Here is a 20,062-nt window from a genome sequence, read left to right as displayed (position 1 = left end):
GGTTGTTGTCACCTTCTGCTCTTCCGTAGTTGGTGCAGAGGTGTTGCAGAGCCTGCTGGGGTCTCAGTGATCTAAGGGCACGTGAATCACAGGGCAGAGCCTGGAGCAGAGATAACTCTTCTGGTTTTCCTTTCTTAAAACCACTCTAACCTCAGGTTTTGCCTGTTTTCCCAAGCAATACAATAGACGTTGGACAACTAGTGGGTTTTTTTTCTCACGAATGACACTAGAATGTCTGTTTTGATTCTAAAATGACTGTTAGACTGCCAGGTTACAGGAAAGAGGATGAAAAGTTGAGTCCTGAAGTTCACAGAAGAGACACACCTGGTTTAAACACCCCTGCAGTGGAAGCGATGTGCAGCTGACACGCCTGGTACCCCCATAATTAATTGTCCTTTTGTCCATGAGAGAAGGAGAAAGCCAGTTTGTCAGCGCAGACGGCCCACTTGGTCTGGTAAGAGGATGTTCTTTGTTACGTGTTAACTCATACAGACTGTGGCATTCGGGTAAACGAGGGAAGAATCTTAACAACCTCTTGAGAGACTCTGGAGTTTCTGCTCCTGTTCACAAGGTGCAGAGCCACAGGGTAGGCAGGGGGAGGCATCGGTTCTTTTTGATCTCTCTTAAGGCCTTTGCCGTTGGCACTGGGGATCCAGTTTGAGTGGTCCTGATATGGAATGGGACAGCCCGTTTCTAGGTGTCCCCTCCTGACATCTCTCCCCCACTGTGTTCCAGGCAGCAGTTGTGCAGGACACCGACTTCTGCCAGCATGGGAAGGAAGAGCAGGATTCCTCCAGCTACTCTCTCCTTTCCTGTGTGCGGCATGCCGATGGCTAGCTGCTTTATCCCCTCGGGGACTAACTCCCAAAGATGATGACAGAACTTTGGAGGAGTCCTGGGTCTCCACCATGGAAAAGGAGAGCTGAAGCTGCTGCGTTGCTGCTGTGGTACCTGTTTGCGGAGTAAGTGCCCAGAGGCAGGGATGCTGCAGTGATTTTTGAACACAAGCAGCGGGGTTTATCTGTCTGTGTTCCAAACCCTAGCTGGTTTTAGGCAGCGGTTTGCCTGAAAGGGAATGGCAGCAAAGTCTTGCTCTTCCCCACTTTGAGGGGAAGTGAGAGTGCGGCTACAGGCCCGTTTCAGCGTCTCAGACTGAAGCACTGGTACCCGGATTCAGGGGCAGGTCTTGCCCTGCAGACGGCTGGGACTGGAGGGCAGGGCAGGCTGGCGGTGACCAGGGGTGGCTTTGGGTGGGAGCGTTGTGCCTCCCTCTTGACAGCGGGTGCGTGGGGGGAGCTAAAGCGTGCTTGGTGCTGGTGTGTGCTCTGCTCTCCCCACTTGTGCGAGGACACTTGACTAGCAGGGCAAGTGCTCTCTCTTGGATCCGAGTGACAGCTTTTCATCTCCGCTTCCTGTGGTTTCTCTCTGCAGAGCAACGTGGGAAGCTCTGCAGTGTCTGCAGGGCAGCGTGCTCTGATGTTAGAACTGCGCACAAGAGCTCAGCAGTGACCTCGTAGCTGGGAGGACCCTTTGGAGAGGCTGGTGCGCTCATCTGCAGTTTTTGCATGAGGTGACGATCTCAGCTCTGGTAAGTTAACTTTCTATCTACATTTATAATGAGTCTTTGCGGGGCAGAAAACCAACCTGAGTACCAGTGCTATGAGGGTGTTAAGCTAACTGCTACTGCCGGCTCACTGTCACCTTTTTTTTGTTGGTTGGTTTTGGGGTTTTTTTTGATAGTTGCAGTGCAAAAATACCTGCTGTTGATCCTTCTGCAAATGTTTCCCAACTTCTGGTTACACTACAAACCTGTCACGCTTACGGGCTTGTTGTCGCATCCAGTTCTGAGCAGCCTGGGTTCAGCCTGCCAGACGGTAGTCTAGGAGTAGATGGACTGGCTGACTCTGCAGTTGGCACAGAGAACTGCTGTGGGGTTTTTGCTTTGTTTTTCAAATCCCAGAGTGACTGTTGGTGTAGTGGTACAAGCGGCTTCTGTGCCGTTGTAGGGCTTTGTAACCGTTCTGCCAGGGATCTGAGCAGAAGCCATTTCAGGCAGCCCTTCAGCGAGACTCGCTGTGCCATCTCGCTGCAGTCCATCAGCACTGAGCGTAGAGACTCGTGTCCAGCTCCTACAGAATCTTGGGATGACGTGTGTGCTGTTTGGGAAACTCCTTTGTGTTTGTTGTGGAGCCGTTCCCTGACAGCGCCTCACTTGTCTTGTGAGGAGCGGTAGCTCACGGGTCCCCTTTGCCGTCCTGCCCCGTTAATGATTTTACAGGCCTCTGCCTTATCTTCCCCCAGTTGCCACACTACACGTGGAACCCGGAGAAGATGGGTGTTTGGTGGCTCTTGCTCTGGCAAAACTCGGAGATGTCGTTCCAAATCCTGCGCTGCTTAACGTAATGGCTTGGCCATGCCTGCTGTTGTAGTGCTTCTCCTGTGTGTGTGTACAAACCCTTTGCTATGAGGTGAAAGACCCGTGTAAGCAGATACGTATGCTCGCCTGCTTAAAACGAAACCATTCTTTCCCTTTCTAATCTTCCAGTTATCACCTTGGGTGCTTTTGACTTCGTTAGATAAACAACTGTAGGGAGGAAGTGCGATCTCTGAGTTTCCTTTGGAAAGTACCCAACAACCTTTGTCTTCTTGTGTGATCGGTGGCTCAACGTCGGGAACGTCGTGCTTATTGCGGCTGGTTTAACGTATCCGCCGCCTTTAGGGGCTGCTGGTGGGGTGTCCGTGTTTGGGTTAGGCACGCGGGTTTCTTGTACGCTGGGTGGGGAGAAGCAGCAGCGCAGCGGGCGTGCGGTTGTTGCCTACGTGTAGCGATATTACAACCCCTGCAGCCCCTCTTTCCCGTATTTCAAACACATAAACTAGTCCTTTCTGCTCCCTTTTTTTGAGGCGAGCGGTGCTTTCCCGCTGCCACGTGCCTGCGGGGTAGGTTTAGGGTGCTGTAAATTCACCCAGCGGCTTACACCGAGCCTTCCCACTTGGGTGAACTTCAGCTGAGGAGTGGAAGTGCGGGCGGGAAGGATGGAAAAAGCCCGTTTCTCTCAGATGGGTCTGTATGTGCCTGTTTTCAGGCCTTGTGGTGACCCAGGGCTGCGTCCTGCACTACGCACTCCTGCACGTGTTTGTTCCAAGAGACCCGGCACATCTTGTCTCCAGTGCTGCACCCTTCTGTTTACCGCTGTGTCACAGCTGTCTATGCCCCTGGATCACTCCTAAACGGAGGTGGGGATGGCACTGCAGCTTTCTGACTGGGTTTTAACAGCTCGGCGTGCATGCCAGCGGCCTGTTTCGGTTTACGCCTTCGTAACTTTGCCAGGCTCCACGCAGCTCTTTATAAAACTGCCGCAGCGAGGTTAGAGCAGTTCAGTCATCGGGGTGTGGAGGGAACTGTCACGCTGGAGTTACCCAGAAGGCAGAGGGCAGGAGAGTAACGTCTTACATCTCTCCGAGGTGACACCGGAATTCTGGTGGGGCTTAGGAACAGGAAATGAATTACAGGATCTCCAAAGGTATGTCACTGCTGAGATTCCCCATCCCGCTTCAGTTGCTGGCCAAAGCTGTAGCCTTCCACGTGTCTTTTTTTGGGGGGTTTGGGGGATGAATTGCTACTTCTGTTAATTCAGTATTGTCATCTTGTCATCATTTTAATGGCAGTAAATAACACCTACTGCATAAACTTCACATGCTTGTGGTTTTTAAATATTTTATTGTCCCTCACAGCAACACCACTTTCCATCTACAAATCCCAAGCACGGACTGTGAACCACAGGCTTCCCCAGGCCTAACGCCGCGGAGCGGTGCCGCTTCAGCTCCTGCCCACTCGAGGTGAAATACAACTCAAGAACCTCCTGAGGTCAGGGGTGGCTTAAGACTTTCACCCCACGTGGGATATCCCTGCACTCCAGCAACCATGGCAGGCATTTCCTGGGCTGAAGGAGTCTCCAACGAGACGGTTGACCGTGCCAGTTCAGAGTTCAGCTTGGAAGCAGATTTCCAGTATTCCTTGTTTACTGTCATCTACAGCGTCGTCTTCGTGCTGGGACTGACAGAAAATGCCTTAGCTCTGTACCTCCTGTCCTGCCGGGTAAAGCACGCTTCCCATTCCTACGTCTACATGATTAACCTGGCTCTGGTGGACACCCTGTTTGTTTGTGTGTTGCCTTTTAAAATTCACTACCATCTGAATCGGAACGACTGGGTCTTTGGCGACGTGGCCTGTAGGATCACGGGGACGTTGTACTACATCAACATCTACCTAAGCATTGCCTTTTTCACCTGCATTTGCGTCGATCGCTACATTGCAGTGCTGCACCCCTTCAGGTACATCCAGATCAGGGTCGTGCATTACGTCGTGGTGGTCTCAGTCCTTTGGGCGGTTGCTGTGTGCGTCACGGTTCCACTTATCCTTGGAGGTCCCCTCCACAACAGGGGCGCGAGGAACACGACAGCGTGCTTTGAGAACTTCGCTACCAGCAGCTGGACTTACCGCATGGCGCCTTACAACATCCTGGCCTTAGTTTTTGGGTTTGTCATCCCGTTTTCCATCATCCTGATCAGCTACCCTCTCATTGCTAAGAGGATCTCCCAGATCAAACACAGCATTCGCAAGAGGAAGGCCCTGAGCACCATCTACATCATCTTGCTCATTTGTACGTTGTGTTTTCTCCCCTATCATCTCACCCACCTGCTCCACTTTTTAATGAGGATCCAGGTCATCCAAAACGGGTCATTCGCCAACCTGATCTACAAAATGCGAAGGGTCACCTTAGCCCTCGTGAGTTTCAACTGTTGCCTTAACCCGCTCTTGTACTACTTCACCTCTTCCAGCAAGACGTGGCACTTCAACCTCAGGCTCAGATTCAGGTCGAAAACGGTGTACACCATCTGCGACCAGTCGCTGGGGGAGTTCACCTATGCGTATAAAGTACAACAGAGACCCGGAATTAAAAGCCGCAGGAGACGGAATCAACCGATCTACTCCAAGTAAGTACAGCAGTCATCTTTCCAGCTGTTTGCAGACAAGCCGTTCTTCCAGCGGGCGGTTGTTAGGTCAAGGTGACGCTGGGGGGAAGTGCCTAACAGCTGGCTGTTTCGATTAGCCCAGCGTGGGGGGGAGCAGTGTTCTCTGACGGTGGTGGTTTGGTCTCCTTTTGTTCAGCGTTGGGACTGATTGGAGAACGCAGGCTCTCCTGGCAGTGCAGCCCAGGAAAGGGTTACTGGAAAGCCGCCAGCCTCCTAAGGCAGGGTGGATCCTCAGTCCTGCCTGGCCTTTCCCAATTTTGGAGGGATCCTGTGCTTTCTCCCTGGGGGCAGGCTGTAGGCAGCTGGGTTCACACACTGCTTGCTGCCTACATTCCACGGCCAAATAAGGGCTTCTCCTCCCCGCTGGGGAAGGGTTGCTTGGCTTCCCGAGGAGCGTTTCAGCACAGGGTTCCCAGCGCTGCAGCTGGACGGCCCTTAAGGCAGTTCTGAAGGAAACAGACCCACGTGCTCACCAGGCAGCTAACCGCCGGCAGGACCAGCAGTGGGCAAGCTCTTCTCCCGGCACGGGCACCGGGGAAAGTTACTGCACAACGCCCTAGGGCCGCGCTGGCCTCTTCAGATGTCACCGTGTTTGTATCCCAAGTCGTATCTGACCTGTGTCACCCCCTCTTGCGTTCACAGAACCACGCAGTTGCCGAGAACTGAGCTTTTCACCCCGTGAAACACACGACTGGAGAGAATTTATCGTTTGGGTTATCAGTCACCAGCCAACCACTCTCCTGGCCGACAAACCTGCTTCGAAGCCAGCGGTTGACGTAAGAGGATGTGATTTTGGTAACAGATACACAGACTGACTGCTCGGTTCCTTCCCCTGCCGCCCCCAAACGTTGTAAAGGAGCATTTACCGCTGGCCCCGAGGCACACCGGTCTGCGGGAATGGAGGGGACGTGTCGGGGGGCTTGTTTAACAGGGGACAAGGGGTGCCTGACTGCGGCCGGGCGCTAGATCGGCGTTTCCAACCGCGCAAAATGCAGGCGAACGGCCAGGCTGGGGGTCCCAGGTTATGCTCTGCTGTTGGCTTCGAACAAGAACTGCGCAGGCCTTAGGGGAGGCAGGGGGTGGGCTCCCTGTGGCAGAACTGCGCAGGGGGATAACTAACGGGGTGTCTGGACGAGGGAGTGACGTCTCCTTGCACGGCAACAGACGGTGCAGCTTCTGGGGGGGGATTACATTTGTTAGGATAGGCCTGACTGCGTTACGCTGCGCGCGGTTTGAATCATGTCACACGCGCGCTGGTTACTAACGGTCCCGTTCTGTTTTACTCTTGGTGCGGTGGAACTTTTTAAATCTCAGTGAGAAAACCTCCTTAAACTTTTCAAATATTGAAAATAACGATTCCTGTGTTCCTGCAAGAAGTGCCTCTCGTTGCATTTGTAAACTGGAGCTGATGAAAGCCTCTGAGGGAGGATCAGGACCAATTAGTATTTTACCTTTCATGAGATCCTGCTAATTCTGTCCCATTTATAGGCTGTGGAAAAGATTCCCAGCGCTGGAGGGAATATTCTTTCACACTAAGCACAATTTTTATGTCTGGACAGAGGAAAAAGGCTTGGAGCAACCTGGTCTAGTGCAAGGTGCCCTGCCCATGGCAGGGGGGTTGGAACTGGATGATCTTTAAGGTCCCTTCCAACCCAAACCATTCCATGGTTCTATGACTGTGTCGAGGAGCGCAGCTCTCTCGTGGGCTCGTCAGCAAAACTGTTACGCTGCTGGGTCAACAGGCTAATTAGGGCTTGATGCTCCTGCCTCCGTTACACTTTCAAAGCTTCACAGTTAACATGTAAAGCTGCCTCACTCTGCTCTGCTGAGGTTTTATCTGTTACCTTCTTGTGTCAGCAACTCCGAGGTTGTTCCGCAGGACTCTAACCCAGGCTGCAGCGGGGGAAGATCACGGTACGGCTGAAGAGTGCGTGCGGTCACTGCAGCCACGGGACAAACGCTGTCATGAATTCCTTTATTAACACAAAACCAGAAAAACCCGCGGACAATGTAAACAAAAGAACACGTAAATCTGTGAACCACTGCTGCGCTGTTGCTCACGGTGTACTCTGTGGCAGCCCTTTCTTCAGCAGGGATGTGAGGTAGCTGCCCAGTTCTTCATCCTACAGAGAATAGAGAGACATGGGATGAAAGCAATCTTCTACCTGACCTTCCCGTTTGGGGCAGTGAGTGATGCTGGTACCTAGAAACAGACTGAAACAGTTCTGTCAAAATCTGGTGTTGGAAGTGTTCAAAAAGGGAAACAGGTGGAGGTAGCACAAAGGCATTTCTGGGTGTTCTTTCAGCGTATTGGTGTAGAACTCCCATGCGTCACAGTACGTGTGTGGCCCTGAGGGGTGTCTCTTGAGGAAAATGTCCACTTTTCTTGAAAGCAAAGAATAAAGAACCACCGATTAGCGTGGTTTTGCTTGGCCCTCAGAAGTCAGTTCCTTGCTGTAAAGACAGCATTTGAAAATACAGCCACAGATACTTTTGAGAGGAAAAAAACATGACCATGTCTAATGTCACCACGGTTTGGCGTTAGCTAGCTTTCTGCTTGTTGCTTCAGGTTTTACACTGAAGAAGCAGACTGCAGAAAAGCTCCACAGGCTGTATGGCAGTGGTGGTACAGCCGAGAGTGTGGCAGCTGGATACTACAGTGTTCTCAAAACAGACAGAACGGTAATTAGCCATAACGCTATGAAGCGTAACTACTCCCAATCAGTTGCCTCCAGTTCACTGGTCCCAGAGAAGACCCGACTCAGCACAGCTCCTGTAAAATGATTTGTACCAAATCCAAAATGGTGAAGGAAACGGCAGCAACTCAGCTCATCTTCTTCCTCAAAACCAGAGAAGACGCGCCCTCACAACAGCAACCCAGGCTGTAGGTCTGTTTTGGATGCAAGGAGCTGGGATCAGAGTTGCCCGAAAAATGTCTTTCAAGTATTCCTACCTGGTAAGTCCAGGATACGAGGAGAACTTTGGTTCCTTGATCCTCTGAGTGTGCCGTGGCTTGGATAAGAATGGACTCCACTGTTATGGAGCCATCAGGGAGGTGCTGCACTGAATAATCTTTCAGGACCCTGGCAGGAGAGAAGGTACGTGATTTATTTTGAATGGGACGTGTACAAGCTTTGGTAGTGTCTCTGAGCCAGCACCTACTGCCCAAGGCAGGCAGGATGGGGCCGAGTCATAGCTGGCTTACACTAATCAGGTAGGATTCCCTGGAGGAATCTATTTCTGGCTTTTGTGATAGCTGTAGCTCCCGGCTGACCCCTGTTCATCTGAGCAAAGGACGAGTCGCAGAATGGACCATCTGCCTCCAGAAGACGACAGCTTTTAAGGTCCATCTGCTGCTAGGTTTGAGTAACTTTAAGAGGTATCTCAACCTTGTGCTTGATGGTTTCCCTGCCAGCAACTGTGCCAACTCCAGCTAGAAGCAGCAGTGACAGCAGCAAACCAACAGAACACGGATTTCGGCCGGACTGCTGCAGCTTGGCAGAGACCATCAGCTTGTTGGGCCGATTACCAGCCTCTGCCACTGCAGTGTAACCACTGCTCTGGTTACGCGCGCTGTACAGGCTAAAATCCAGAGCAGCTGGATCTTCTGGGCTGCAGAGAATTTTCTCCTAATAATTCCCTGGGGCTAGTCTGTAAGGCCAAAAGGAGGGGGGCGCTTGTACTACCTGTATGAAGACCGATAAGCCGAAGTCCAGCCCTGGGGAGGATGGCAAACACGGACTCACCCTTTGAGATGGTTATACACACGAAGCACCGTCTCGTGTTCTTTCCGCGGATCCTGAATGTGAACACGGCAGGTGAAACGCAACTGATGCTCTGCAAGGCCCAGCTCCTTCAAAGCCTGCTCGGGGGAAACCAGACGGAAGCTCTGCAGAGGAAAAGTACAGTTCCATTAGGAGCCGTTTCTTTGTGCTTCCTGCAGTTCTGTTCTTCCTCTGTGGTCGGCTGCACACAGGGATGTGTTTCGCACTCAGCAGGTAAGATCATTCCTTTCCAGCCTCTGAAACATCTCAGCACATTTCAGTTCCCACTGCCAGCAGCAACGGCCTGAGCACGATGGACAGCAAAGGTACAACAAGATGACCTGAAGAATCGCACCAATTCTTTGTTTCCCATAATGGAAGTTGCTCTCTGAATGGAAGTTGGTTTAACCTCTTTTCCAGGGGGAATGATTTGTTTAAACATGAAGATGAGGTTACAGAGCAAGAACTCCTCCTGTGCCACCTTCCTTCCTCATATAACCAACGGTGGTTACCGACCACAGGCTGCTGCTAATTCTTTTGACTGCTACAGGCACAGCGAGCGAGAACCACGTCGGATTCGCAGGCCACAAACCGCAGCCTCCTCGGAATGCCTGTACCTCCACCCCGTAGGCTGCAGGGGGCCAGGGCGAGAGAGAGACTTGGAACAGAAGCAGCTCTTCAAATTCATCCCTTTCCTGTGACTTTGTCACCGTTCGTGAGACCCAGCAGTAAAAGTTCTGCCTCCGTGACACCCAGCTCATGAACTGTGAGATACTAATTCTGACGTTATGGGACTAGTGAAGGCCATCAGTCAAGGCAACGGACAAGCCAAGACTCAGAATAATACTCCCAGGTATGCCCTTACTGGGCTCCTTCCGAGAGCCTAGGGCTGCTCCCCTTTACCATAGCTCCTTGTTCACCCAGACGTCACGTAGGGCAGCAGAACAACACACTCATTCAGAGGACTAAGACAAACACACAGAATTTTTTACTTACGTTGTCCTTCATAATTAACGTGCCGTGCATTAGCTTTGGCTTCTTGGCATCTGGGAGGAGACCTAAACCAAGGCCAGTGGAAAAGGATGACATGGTTAATGGTGATGGGCTTCTCACACAGACATCAGCTACACGACTTGAGAAATGGGATTTCTGTGTCCCTGCTGCGCTTCAGACACGACTGTTTACATCTTTATTCCCCTGTCTGAGTACATGATGCTTCAAGCATTATCAGTGCTCTGGACACATAAGGGCCTGCAGTGACAGGTTTAAATGGAAAGAGGGAGACTGAGATTGGATATCAGGAAGAAATTCTTCCCGGCAAGGGTGGGGAGGCACTGGGACGGGTTGCTCAGAGAACCTGTGGATGCCCCATCCCTGGAAGTGTCCAAGGCCAGGCTGGATGAGGCGTGGAGCAACCTGGGCTAGTGGAAGGTGTCCCTGCCCATGGCAGGGGGGGTGGAACTGGATGGGCTTTAAGGTCCCTTCCAACCCAAACCAATCTGTGATTCCATGATAAAAAAACATGCTTAGTAATAGGGAACAACATGTCGCCTCCTGATTTGAGAGGGTTTCGATTTTTCTTAAATTTGATTTATAAAAGTAGTTGCAATTTTCACCGACCCAGCTGGTAAAAGCACACATGGACTTTGTTTTCCCAGTGAATGGGCAATGAGTAGCAAACAAGGAACTGTGTGTGTTTCTAACCACTATGGAACACACTTTCACAGCACAGCAGCTGCTTCATTTTGCAGGAAGCCCCCTCCACCACGAAATGCTCATAAAACCTGTCCTTTCACCGGACGCACTGCTGTAAGTCACCACTTACAACTGGCCCTGCACCACTGTTTCCACCGAATACACGCACTATACAACACCAGAGAAAATCAGGGTTGAGAGTGTGTCACCTATTGCTGTTTCTCTCTTCAGGAGTCCCAGGGATATGTCCACCGGAATGCTGGGGTTGGTGAATATTGTTGTGGTCTCTCCATTTGCGGGCATGTAGCAGCTGACGTCTGCAACGTAAACAACCCCTGTCAGACAGACTGCAGCAGCATTTCCAGTCCCAGGCTGTCAGCTCACCCACAAGCAGCATGCAAGCACCCCCAGAGTGGATGGTGCTGTGATGCTGGCAGAAGCCTGCTGCAGCTGTTCAGAAGTGGAGTTTAACAGCAGTTTGCTACAGGGATTTGAAAGAGGCTGACCCGTAGAACCGCTGCTCAGGCTTCACGCTAACCGCCTTGCCAGAACACCAAATCCCCCGCGGGGCAATACCTACTAGCCCAGCTACCCGTAACTCCTCGTGAGGGGTAAGAAGCAAAGAGAGCGCAACAGAACTGCCTGCACTCCGCCACCGCAAGAAGTTACTGCAAAGAATCTGCGCAGTGAGTAACCAGCCACTGTGAATTCGGTGCTTTCTCCGCTCGTGATTTAAGAGTCAGCTCTTTCCAAGGAACGGAGACTCTGCTGATGTCCAGCGGGTTAAGCATGAGAGATGTAATGCCACCCTTCCCTGCTCAGCGCCAACACTACACGTACGGAATTCCTGTTCTATTTTCTGCTTCAGAAACTCCATTTTCTTTGCTTCACCGTGGACCAGAAGAACATTCCGAGGCTCAGCCTGGCGAATCAGCTGCATTATTCCCTTGGCATCCGCATGGGCACTGAAAGACATGTACTCCACCTGCATCTTTACTTCCAGCTGTGGGGGAGCAGAACGTACAGGCTTTGTGAGTCAGGAACTGCTTTGGCTCACTACAGCTTGTATACCAGACACACACGCACCCAGACTCCTCTGTATTTACTTTAAAGAAGGAAGAACAACATCTGAAAACTGGAGAATTCACGTTGGAAAGAGTTCCTTAGCAGCAGCAACTGAATATGATGCTGTACAGAAAAGCTTTCAGTAACTTAACAGCATCAAACTGCTCCATTTCAGAGCACAACACCGGTCCCACCTTTGCCAAAACAAAGCAATATTTAAGGCCAGTTGGTTATCAGTTTTCTAATATCTCCATCTGCCTAAAAAGGTATCAGTTTTACCTATCTGACTAATGGTGCTGAGTTATTAAACATTACGAATACACCCCTGACGAAGCCTTAGGGCAGGAGAAGACACGCTCTTGCCACTGCAAAGAGGAAAAAAAACCCCAGTCCAACCCTAAAGCACACGTTACGTGGGTATTTTCAGTGCTGAATGCAGCACATTCCCATTACGAGTACGTGGTGTCTGTCTACCACCTGAAGCTCTGCAGGACTTCCCCCAGGTGATCCTTCTTGGAATGAAAACTTACTATTTGTCTTCCTTCCATTTCCAGCTTGCGCTGTCCGCTCAGGATCTTATGGCCCACAGTTCCCTGCACGCAGTAGCCCGGCATGATGACCTGAGAAGGGAACCAGAAAAATACCACTCTGCCTACCACAGCTGCCGTTAACGCAGAAATAGCCACAAACGCCTAGATGCTGATGTGAGTGTGCGTTCGTCCCGTCCCTCACTGCCCAGCTCCTTGCTTTGCTCTGCATCGCGGGTGGCGCACACCCAACTCCAGAACACACCCGAAAACGGAATGAGAAAACAAACTGCTGAGACTTACGCATCGCCAAGTAAGAATTAACGCTACTTACAAACGGCGTTGAAGCGGCTTCTAATGAATGCCAGCGCTTTGGAAAAGCAAATCTCCCACAACCTCCCGTCTGAGACATCTACCTCCTCTGCCTGCCCGGTCACACAAGGGAATTCAGACCTTGAGAGAGCTCTGCCCTGCATTGGTTCGCTAGAGGACCCGTGTCGTTTAACCCTACGTGCTCAGGAAAAGCTTTCCTGCACCATTTGTCCTCACGACTGTATCGGTACCACTGTCACATTAAGACAAAACAGCACTGAAGGAAACACAAGTTCTTACCATATTCTTCTCATTCCCTGCCCATTTCCTGAAGATCTGAAGGGACTGTCCTGCGTGGAGCATGCCAGGGGTTGCAAATACAACCTGGAAGGCAAAAATGTGCCCAGAATCACCACAGAAAACAGGTTTTTTCCCCCTAATTATAATATATAAATATCCTACAACTGTGGGGAATATCCGCTAACGCACTTCACCGCACCCTTACCACATCAAAGCTCCAATGGGGATTTTTGCTATTTAATTTTTCCCACCGTGCAAGTTAAGTTAAGAAACTTAAGTTTCAGGAAAGTCGAACTACTGTTTTAGGAAAATTTTGTGATGAACCCCAGTGTCTGATAAAAAACTCTGAACCGTTTTAGGGTGGTACTATCCTACTCGACAGATTCCTCTTTCAGCTACAGCCTACTAGGCCGGTCAGAAATAAAACCAGCGATAAGAAATCGTGTTGTAAAGGATCTGTCTCCTGCCTTCAGCCAGAAGGACACACTGTGAAAGTTAGGGTTTCAATCAGGCCCAGAGGTATTAAATTCTTTCTCTGGGCATTTTACCTTTCCTGAACTAGAGACAGGAAAATCTACACAGATAAAAGCGCCCAAGTGCCCTGGGTGCAAAAGGGTTTTAGCTGGGGTGTTGCTATTCGTGGCGTAGAGGATGCTGAGCTTTTGCAGACTTCCTGCTTGCCTTACCCAGGAAGGGAGTGGTATAAACCCAGCTCCCTGAGAGCACACAGGGCTCTGTCGCCTCATTATCGTCCACCTACCATAGGCCCCGGATTGTCTGCAAAGGCCCGATCAAATGCTTTGATGTGCTTGAATTCAAACATGTTCCTCTGCACAAACGTTTTCCGAATCTTCTGATTAGTCCAGGTGATGAAGAGCTTGTAATAATGATTGGCCTTCTCCGTCAGCCCCGTGGAAAAATAAATTGGAGCCTTCAAGTTCATTCTTTCCCTGCAGGAAGAAGCATTGTGGATACCTGTGAGGGCCAAGTTAGGATCCTGGCTATCCACAACGAAAGGCCATAAACCTGTGTAGTCTCCAAAGGTTTCCTTGTGCATACCCTACCCCAATGAGCAGTAAATCAGCATCAGGATGATGCTACACCGCCATGCACTGAGGTACGACGCAGTAGGCTTTATCCGCTTCTCACTCGCTACAGACAGCTTCGGCCATTACAAATATTCTGCTACGGGAAATAATTAAAAGCAGCACCATTTGGTGTTACCAATCCCATCTCTACACTATGGCTCCTGTACAAGTGTAATACCTGCTCATCCCTCCTCCCCCTCCCATGAAAATTGTTTCACAACGTGGCAAAGAAGCAGATGAATTTTTTAAAGGATGGTTGATCCCAGGTGTCTGGGGGAGGAGTGGAGAATGACCCTGGGTAAGACAATGGTTAGTTCACCTCAGCACAGAGTCAGGGACACCGGAAAACAGATTCTGCAACTACTACAGAGGAACAGTAACGAGAATACTCTGCTAACCAGACGTGAAAGAATCACCGAAACAGGACCACAGCACGAGGACAAAAAGGAGGTGGTACACGCACCGAAGGGGCCGCACTCACCAGAAAGTTTCCAATAAAATGCAGAGCTCCTGAGCACGTCCAAGGGCAAAAACTGGGATAAGAACCTGGAATTGAGGTACAATTTAAAACCTAAACAGCATGTAAGTGGCACTGTAGCGTTATCACTTCTGAACAAGTCCCTCAGTTCCCTCTTGCCTTCTGATAGTCTTTTGCTGACCTTCCTTTTAGCCAAAATGCAGTTCAATTCTACCGGTGCAATTAACAGCCAGGCTAATTTTCCATTTAATCAATTTAAATAAACTAAGCCCTAGGAAGCTAGACCCGGATGCTTAGCTACAGTGGAATCAGTAAAACTTTCCCAAATTTCCACTTCTAGTCCCATTTCCTGAGGACCTAAAATGCCTCTTTTTATGTCTTTTCCTAGGCGTGCGCTAAATGTGGTGTTAATGAAAAGGAGAATCTCAAACCCCAGTTTTATACTGGCAAAGACAGGGGCTAAGCTGCCAGAAACAGAAAAGGCTGACTGAAATTCTAAACCAGTGATGGACTGATACAACTAACAGCCGTATTATGAGGCCAGCAGGGTGTGTTCCACAGGATCTGTGTCTACCTGAAGTCGTTCACATCAAATCTCACTGGAGTACAACAGGCTTACCCAGACAAAACAGCCAGGCAAGCGAAAGCCACGAACAAGGCACTGGAGCATCATTTCCTGTAAGGTAAGCGCACGTCTTCCGCACACTCAGAGGGGTTTTACGGTGAGAGACATCACAGCGCTGAACAGCACAGAGTGGGACTCGGAACAAGCAGACCTGGCTACACTGGAAGTCCCTTCTGATCAAGCTTAAAAGCAGGAGTTGCACAGTCAGCCTCATTTTCTTTATCTCCATGACTAAGAGTATGTTTCAGTATACAAGATGCTAATTGAGTTAATTTTGCCTTCATCCTCCATATCTGCAGACCTTAAGCACAACATTTCCCTTACCACCTCATTAACTTACAGCTTGGTTGGCTTCTTGGCACAATTTACATGTTTAACAGTCTGTCTTTTGAAGCACAGATGAGGAATATAAAAATGTCCTGTTTCATGTAGTTTGATAGCACAGGCTCCCAAGTTCATTAACAGCTACACAGCACTAACGAGAGCTTCTCAGGGGAAAAACACCCTCGCTCAGACTACCGCAAGGCCGTACCTTCCCTCCTCTCTCTACAGTCTCATGAACTTTCTTCAGGAAGTCTCTTTCTCTGCAGCGTTTGGAATCTCTGATAGTTGTGGCATAGGTGGATTCCGTTATTAATAAATCTGGGCGACACTTATCGATCCAGGCAGCACTAAGGCAAAAGGAATTAAAGAAGGTCAAATGAAGAAATCTGGTGTTTCTGATCTGCCGGTCTCAGAGGTGGGTGGAGGACGTCACCGTCCCCATGTGCAGACAGGAAAACAGGTACACAACGTGCACCAGCCTGCCCAAAGCATCAAGCCTCCTTCCTTTAAATTAATCCAGCTCAGAACAGAGACTACAGGTTTTGTAAAGCCATTCTTCTCCAGTCTATTGTTTTAAATGCCTTAAAATATTACTCTAAATAGCACGAATATTATAAATCTCTCATATACGCCAGTAAAAATAAAATGAGTGTTAAAGACTGCGACTGGCACTCTGAGAAAGTAAATACATTCAGAAGACACCATGACAATAAAATATTTCAAACATCTAGGTCTAATTACTATGTTGCCTCAAAAATATACTATTAGTATACAGGAGAAAACGACATTAAGGTCTCTCTGGAAGAATCAGTGTAAATCTGTTCATTCTCATAATTCAAAACTGCATTTATCTTTCCAGCAAAGACATCGTTAAACGTTCCAGTCTCCTAACAAAGAACCAGTGCTCTTAAGCGCCTCGCGTTAACAGAAGTTCTGCTAAAATCTCCCTGTCAGAAATACACACAGTCCATAGAACTCAGCTTCCCACTTACCCTAAATGTCTGTCCGGTGTCATGTTATAATCACCCTGAGGGAAGAAGGGAAATACATTAATATTTTCAAGGGAACAGGACAGGCCATTAGGAGGAGATGTATCCATAACCACTGCTGTGCCTACTTACAGTGTACACAACTGACTCGCATCCAACCTTGATCTGGAACATGGCTGCTCCCAGCACATGCCCTGCGTAGTACGCCTTGATCTCCAGCTCCTCATCCACCTGCACCAACAGGCAAACACCGCATCAGCGCACGCAGCTTCGGATCCTAAAACTGCTCTGCCCTCTGCAACAACCTGCTCTAGTTGAAGGTGTCCCTGCCCACGGCAGGGGGTTGGAACTGGACGGGCTTTAAGGTCCCTTCCAACCCAAACCATTCCATGGTTCCATGAATCTAGTCGCTCTGATTCAAGGGTACGCAGAGATGGCCGCTTACCTGAACTGTCTGGTGAAGATGCACAGCAACCACTTTTTTCATGCAGTCTTTAATCATCTGGGAAGTGAAGAAGTTCGTTTCCCCTTTCTTATCGACAGTTATTTTCCTGTAGTCCTCCAGGAGGATGGGACAGATGGCCTTGGTAGGGTGCGTCATGTAAATGGGCCCATCGTAACCGACCATTTCACTGAAATACGGTAAAGCTCCACAATGGTCCAAATGAAAGTGGCTGCAGAAAGGCACAAAGGATAAAGGAGATGCTGCAGGGGAATTTAGCTTGCCTGGTCCTCAGATCTTGCTTCAGACTTGCAAAGCGCCGCATGACACGGAGAACTAACCACAATACGAATGATGAACTTAAGGCATGTTTGGGTTGATGGTGTCAGTACGCACAGCTTCCCCGTTTCCCAGCTGAGCTCTGACAAGGAAGGAAGCTTCCTCACCTGATGATCACGCAGTCTAGAAAGTCCGTCAGCCTGCCATTCTGCGTGATGTAAGTGAAGTCAGGAAAGCGTCTCTGCGAAGACACGAAAAACCAGGCTGTCCATCACGAAACAAAGCCAGTCAATACTGCCTCACTGATCCTACAGAACAATGGTGTGAATGATGGAAACACTGGAAACGGCCGTTAATCCACCTCAGGGAAAACTGCAACAAGGCAGAAGACGGCACTAGTGTCTGCAACACAGGAAGAGCTGTAGGCAACACCACCAGCATTTACGTGCAGAAAGAGTCAGAGAAGAGGGCTACCAGCGGGCAGACAGGGAAACTGACCTTGCAAATAAATTACAGCCAAGTTATCTTCAACGTAACCCAGGTGACCAGGGCATTTTAGCTTACCCACAGGCACTGAGGCAGAAAGCCTCAAAACCTTTCCTCTAATGGCATATTTGCTCTCTGTCACGCGTTAACTCTTCCCATCTTACAGAGTGTTTTTGCCATTATTCCTTTCCTACAAGTATCAGGTGACCAAACATCAGGAGTATTTCCTAGCTTTCTCCCTAAAGCATCAGAGAGGCGTTGAGGGAAGCTGTCCTCCCCCTCTGCTCTGCGCTGGTGAGGCCTCCCCTGGAGTGCTGTGTCCAGTTCTGGGCTCCACAGCTCAAAGACAAGGAGCTACTGGAGAGGGTCCAGCGCAGGGCCACGACGATGAAGAAGGGCCTGGAGCACCTTCCACATGAGGAAAGGCTGGGAGAGCTGGGGCTGTTCAGCTCGAGAAGAGGAGGCTGAGGGGGGGATCTTATCAATGCTTATCAATACCTGAAGGGTGGGTGTCAGGAGGATGGGGCCAGGCTCTTCTCAGTGGTGCCCAGTGACAGGACGAGGGGCAGTGGCATAAACTGGAAACAGAAGGTTCATCCTGACCATGAGGAAACCCTTCTTCCCTGGGAGGGTGACAGAGCCCTGAACAGGCTGCCCAGAGAGGGGGTGGAGTCTCCTTCCCTGGAGACTTTCCAAAGCCCCTGGACTGGTTCCTGTGTGATCTACTCTAGGGGATCCTGCTCTGGCAGGGGGGTTGGACTAGATGATCTCTAAAGGTCCCCTGCCAACCCCTTCCACTCTGTGACTCTGTAGTGTGGATCCCATAAGTAATTAGCTGCCCAGAATCAAGCATTGTGTCAAGGGCAGTCTAGCTAATGACAGGATTAATGCTTTAAAGCACAGAAGATACCTGCCCGTATGAAATACAGAAAGACCAAAACCACCATGAATGCAGTATTCACAGCTTGCTCAGTATTTGTCTTGGAGTCCACAACCCAGGGAAAGGATGTCTGGCTGGGTGGTGGCACTTCCTGGACCAGGAATACTCGAGCGGATGTAGCTCCTGCACAGGAAAGCAAGGCTTTGAAGGGGCAACAGCAGTTCATTCTCTGCCGTAATCCAGTTCCAGCAGTGGCCGATACACGTGCCCAATAACACACCCCTAGCTAACCCTGCCCCTACTGAACGTTCAGATAAAAGGGAACAGAGGGGAGCAATGAGCCAGGAGCCCTGCTGGGAAAGGCCAGGCAGACTGACTTTGAAGGCATCTCTACGCCACAGTTGAGGCCTCTCCACCATACTCACATCATCGTTGTAGCCCATGTGCATCCCACAGTCAAGCATCACATTTTTCCCGGCAATAGACACAAGGATACAGCTGCGGCCCACATCCTGGCCAGCTCCTGGACCCAAGCAAAACAAAGACAAGTAAGACATCTCTGGGACTATTTACAATCACTTCAAAAGAGAAGCATTTAAAGGTCCATACAAACTTCCTAGCCCTTTTCTGATGCAGGAAAAGACTAATTCCTTTCTTCCAAGCAAGCAGATCTGTTCGAGGGTAAGCAGACGTGAACAGACATACCCCATCCCCTGGGCTCATGAAAGGGGCAGCTGCACTTCATCCAAACCCGTGAGCAGCTCAGACACAGGGCACGTTTGTTCTCTGCCCACTGCTGTGCAATCACAGCTACATGGGTTCAAGAGAAAAATCATCTCTTATCCAGAAAGGATTAGCATGGAATTCCAAGTTCCCAGGGCTCTGCATCTCCCCAAGCACTCTGCCTCTCAGTAAAAGCACGGACCTTCATTAATTAGGTCCATATCTAGCCTGAAAACCATCCATCAGGATAAAGCAGTTCTGCTTGGCACATCACCTGCCCTCTCAGTACACAAACGCATCTCAACGGTTTCTGCACGACCCATTAAAGAAAAAAAAAATTAAAAAAGAAGAACTTCCTTCCTGTGGATCTTTAGCACTGTCAAGTGAACTCATACTCCACCTACACTGGACAATACTGTGCCTTTACCAGTATGTATTAATGAATCCTGTAACGAACAGTGTGGTAACTCTGTGTTGAAGTCTTAACTTGCTTGAAAGCCAGGAGGATGTCCTTTTGAAACTGTGAAGAATGAAGTTAGGGTGCTGCACAACTGTAGCACATACTGCAGTATACCCCCACGACCAGTTCTCGTGGCGTGGAAAAGCACGTCTCCAGCCGTTTAACACATATTACACTGAATTCTAAATCCCCAAGTATTTCAGTGTATCTGCTTCAGGATGGTTTTAGATAGGACTTACCCAAAGGAGTGACTTTTATCTCAGGCATTTTAACAAACTCTAATCTGAAGCCGCACGGCAAATTATTCCAGGAGCAGTCTGATGGGGCCACAAAGAAGATTTAGCTGCTCACACAGCTGCTCATTTCAATTACTTTTCAGACTTAGAGGCCCAACTTCTTCCTAGAGGGAAGAGAGTCAGAAAACACAAGTCAGATCCACACGTGGGTGATAAACTGCTGCTGGAAGCTCAGGACTGTTTGTATTCCATAACCACCGTCACGGCTACGAACCAGGGCCAGCCCCGCCGCCCAGCGCTGACCGGAGGCGGCGTCAGGGCGAACCCGCCCGAGGCGCTGACAGGGCCGGCC

General features: G+C 49.9%; 2 protein-coding genes across 3 annotated transcripts; one reads left to right on the top strand and one right to left on the bottom strand.

Moving 5' to 3' along the window:
• The first annotated feature begins 3,925 nt into the window (after positions 1-3,925).
• LOC104515481 (lysophosphatidic acid receptor 6-like) lies at positions 3,926-5,002 on the top strand. Its single transcript, XM_010159471.1, has one exon. The coding sequence runs from the start codon at positions 3,926-3,928 to the stop codon at positions 5,000-5,002; it is 1,077 nt and encodes a 358-aa protein (XP_010157773.1).
• Positions 5,003-7,079: 2,077 nt separating this feature from the next.
• Positions 7,080-19,741, bottom strand: CPSF3L (cleavage and polyadenylation specific factor 3-like). 2 transcript variants are annotated; one of them, XM_010159453.1, is made up of 17 exons: positions 19,714-19,741; positions 18,717-18,814; positions 17,093-17,166; positions 16,650-16,878; positions 16,337-16,435; positions 16,208-16,242; positions 15,424-15,562; positions 14,270-14,334; positions 13,461-13,650; positions 12,701-12,784; positions 12,092-12,181; positions 11,337-11,499; positions 10,706-10,813; positions 9,798-9,859; positions 8,784-8,926; positions 7,991-8,120; positions 7,080-7,160 (listed from the first exon to the last, which is right to left on the bottom strand). In XM_010159453.1, exons 1-17 carry the CDS (start codon positions 19,739-19,741, stop codon positions 7,095-7,097), a joined length of 1,803 nt encoding a protein of 600 aa, XP_010157755.1. In that variant the 3' UTR covers positions 7,080-7,094. The 2 variants fall into 2 exon arrangements, with proteins under 2 accessions (XP_010157755.1, XP_010157763.1); XM_010159461.1 differs by lacking the exons at positions 16,650-16,878; positions 17,093-17,166.
• Between the last annotated feature and the right edge of the window lie 321 nt (positions 19,742-20,062).

This window comes from Eurypyga helias, unplaced genomic scaffold (assembly GCF_000690775.1).
Source record: "Eurypyga helias isolate BGI_N326 unplaced genomic scaffold, ASM69077v1 scaffold46510, whole genome shotgun sequence".
NCBI lineage: Eukaryota > Metazoa > Chordata > Aves > Eurypygiformes > Eurypygidae > Eurypyga > Eurypyga helias.
Note: the sequence above shows the minus strand (reverse complement) of the source record. Positions and strands in the feature narration are given on the sequence as shown.

What these genes read in the sequence shown, in the direction of transcription:
- LOC104515481 (XM_010159471.1), top strand. Translation starts at nt 3,926, where the DNA reads ATGGCAGGCATTTCCTGGGCTGAAGGAGTCTCCAACGAGACGGTTGAC.
- CPSF3L (XM_010159453.1), bottom strand. Translation starts at nt 19,741, where the DNA reads ATGCCTGAGATAAAAGTCACTCCTTTGG. An exon ending in GAAAATAGAACAGGAATTCC is followed by an intron (nt 10,814 to 11,336) that starts GTACGTGTAGTG and finishes TTTACGTTGCAG; the next exon opens with ACGTCAGCTGCTACATGCCC. An exon ending in GAAGAGAGAAACAGCAATAG is followed by an intron (nt 9,860 to 10,705) that starts GTGACACACTCT and finishes GCCTTGGTTTAG; the next exon opens with GTCTCCTCCCAGATGCCAAG.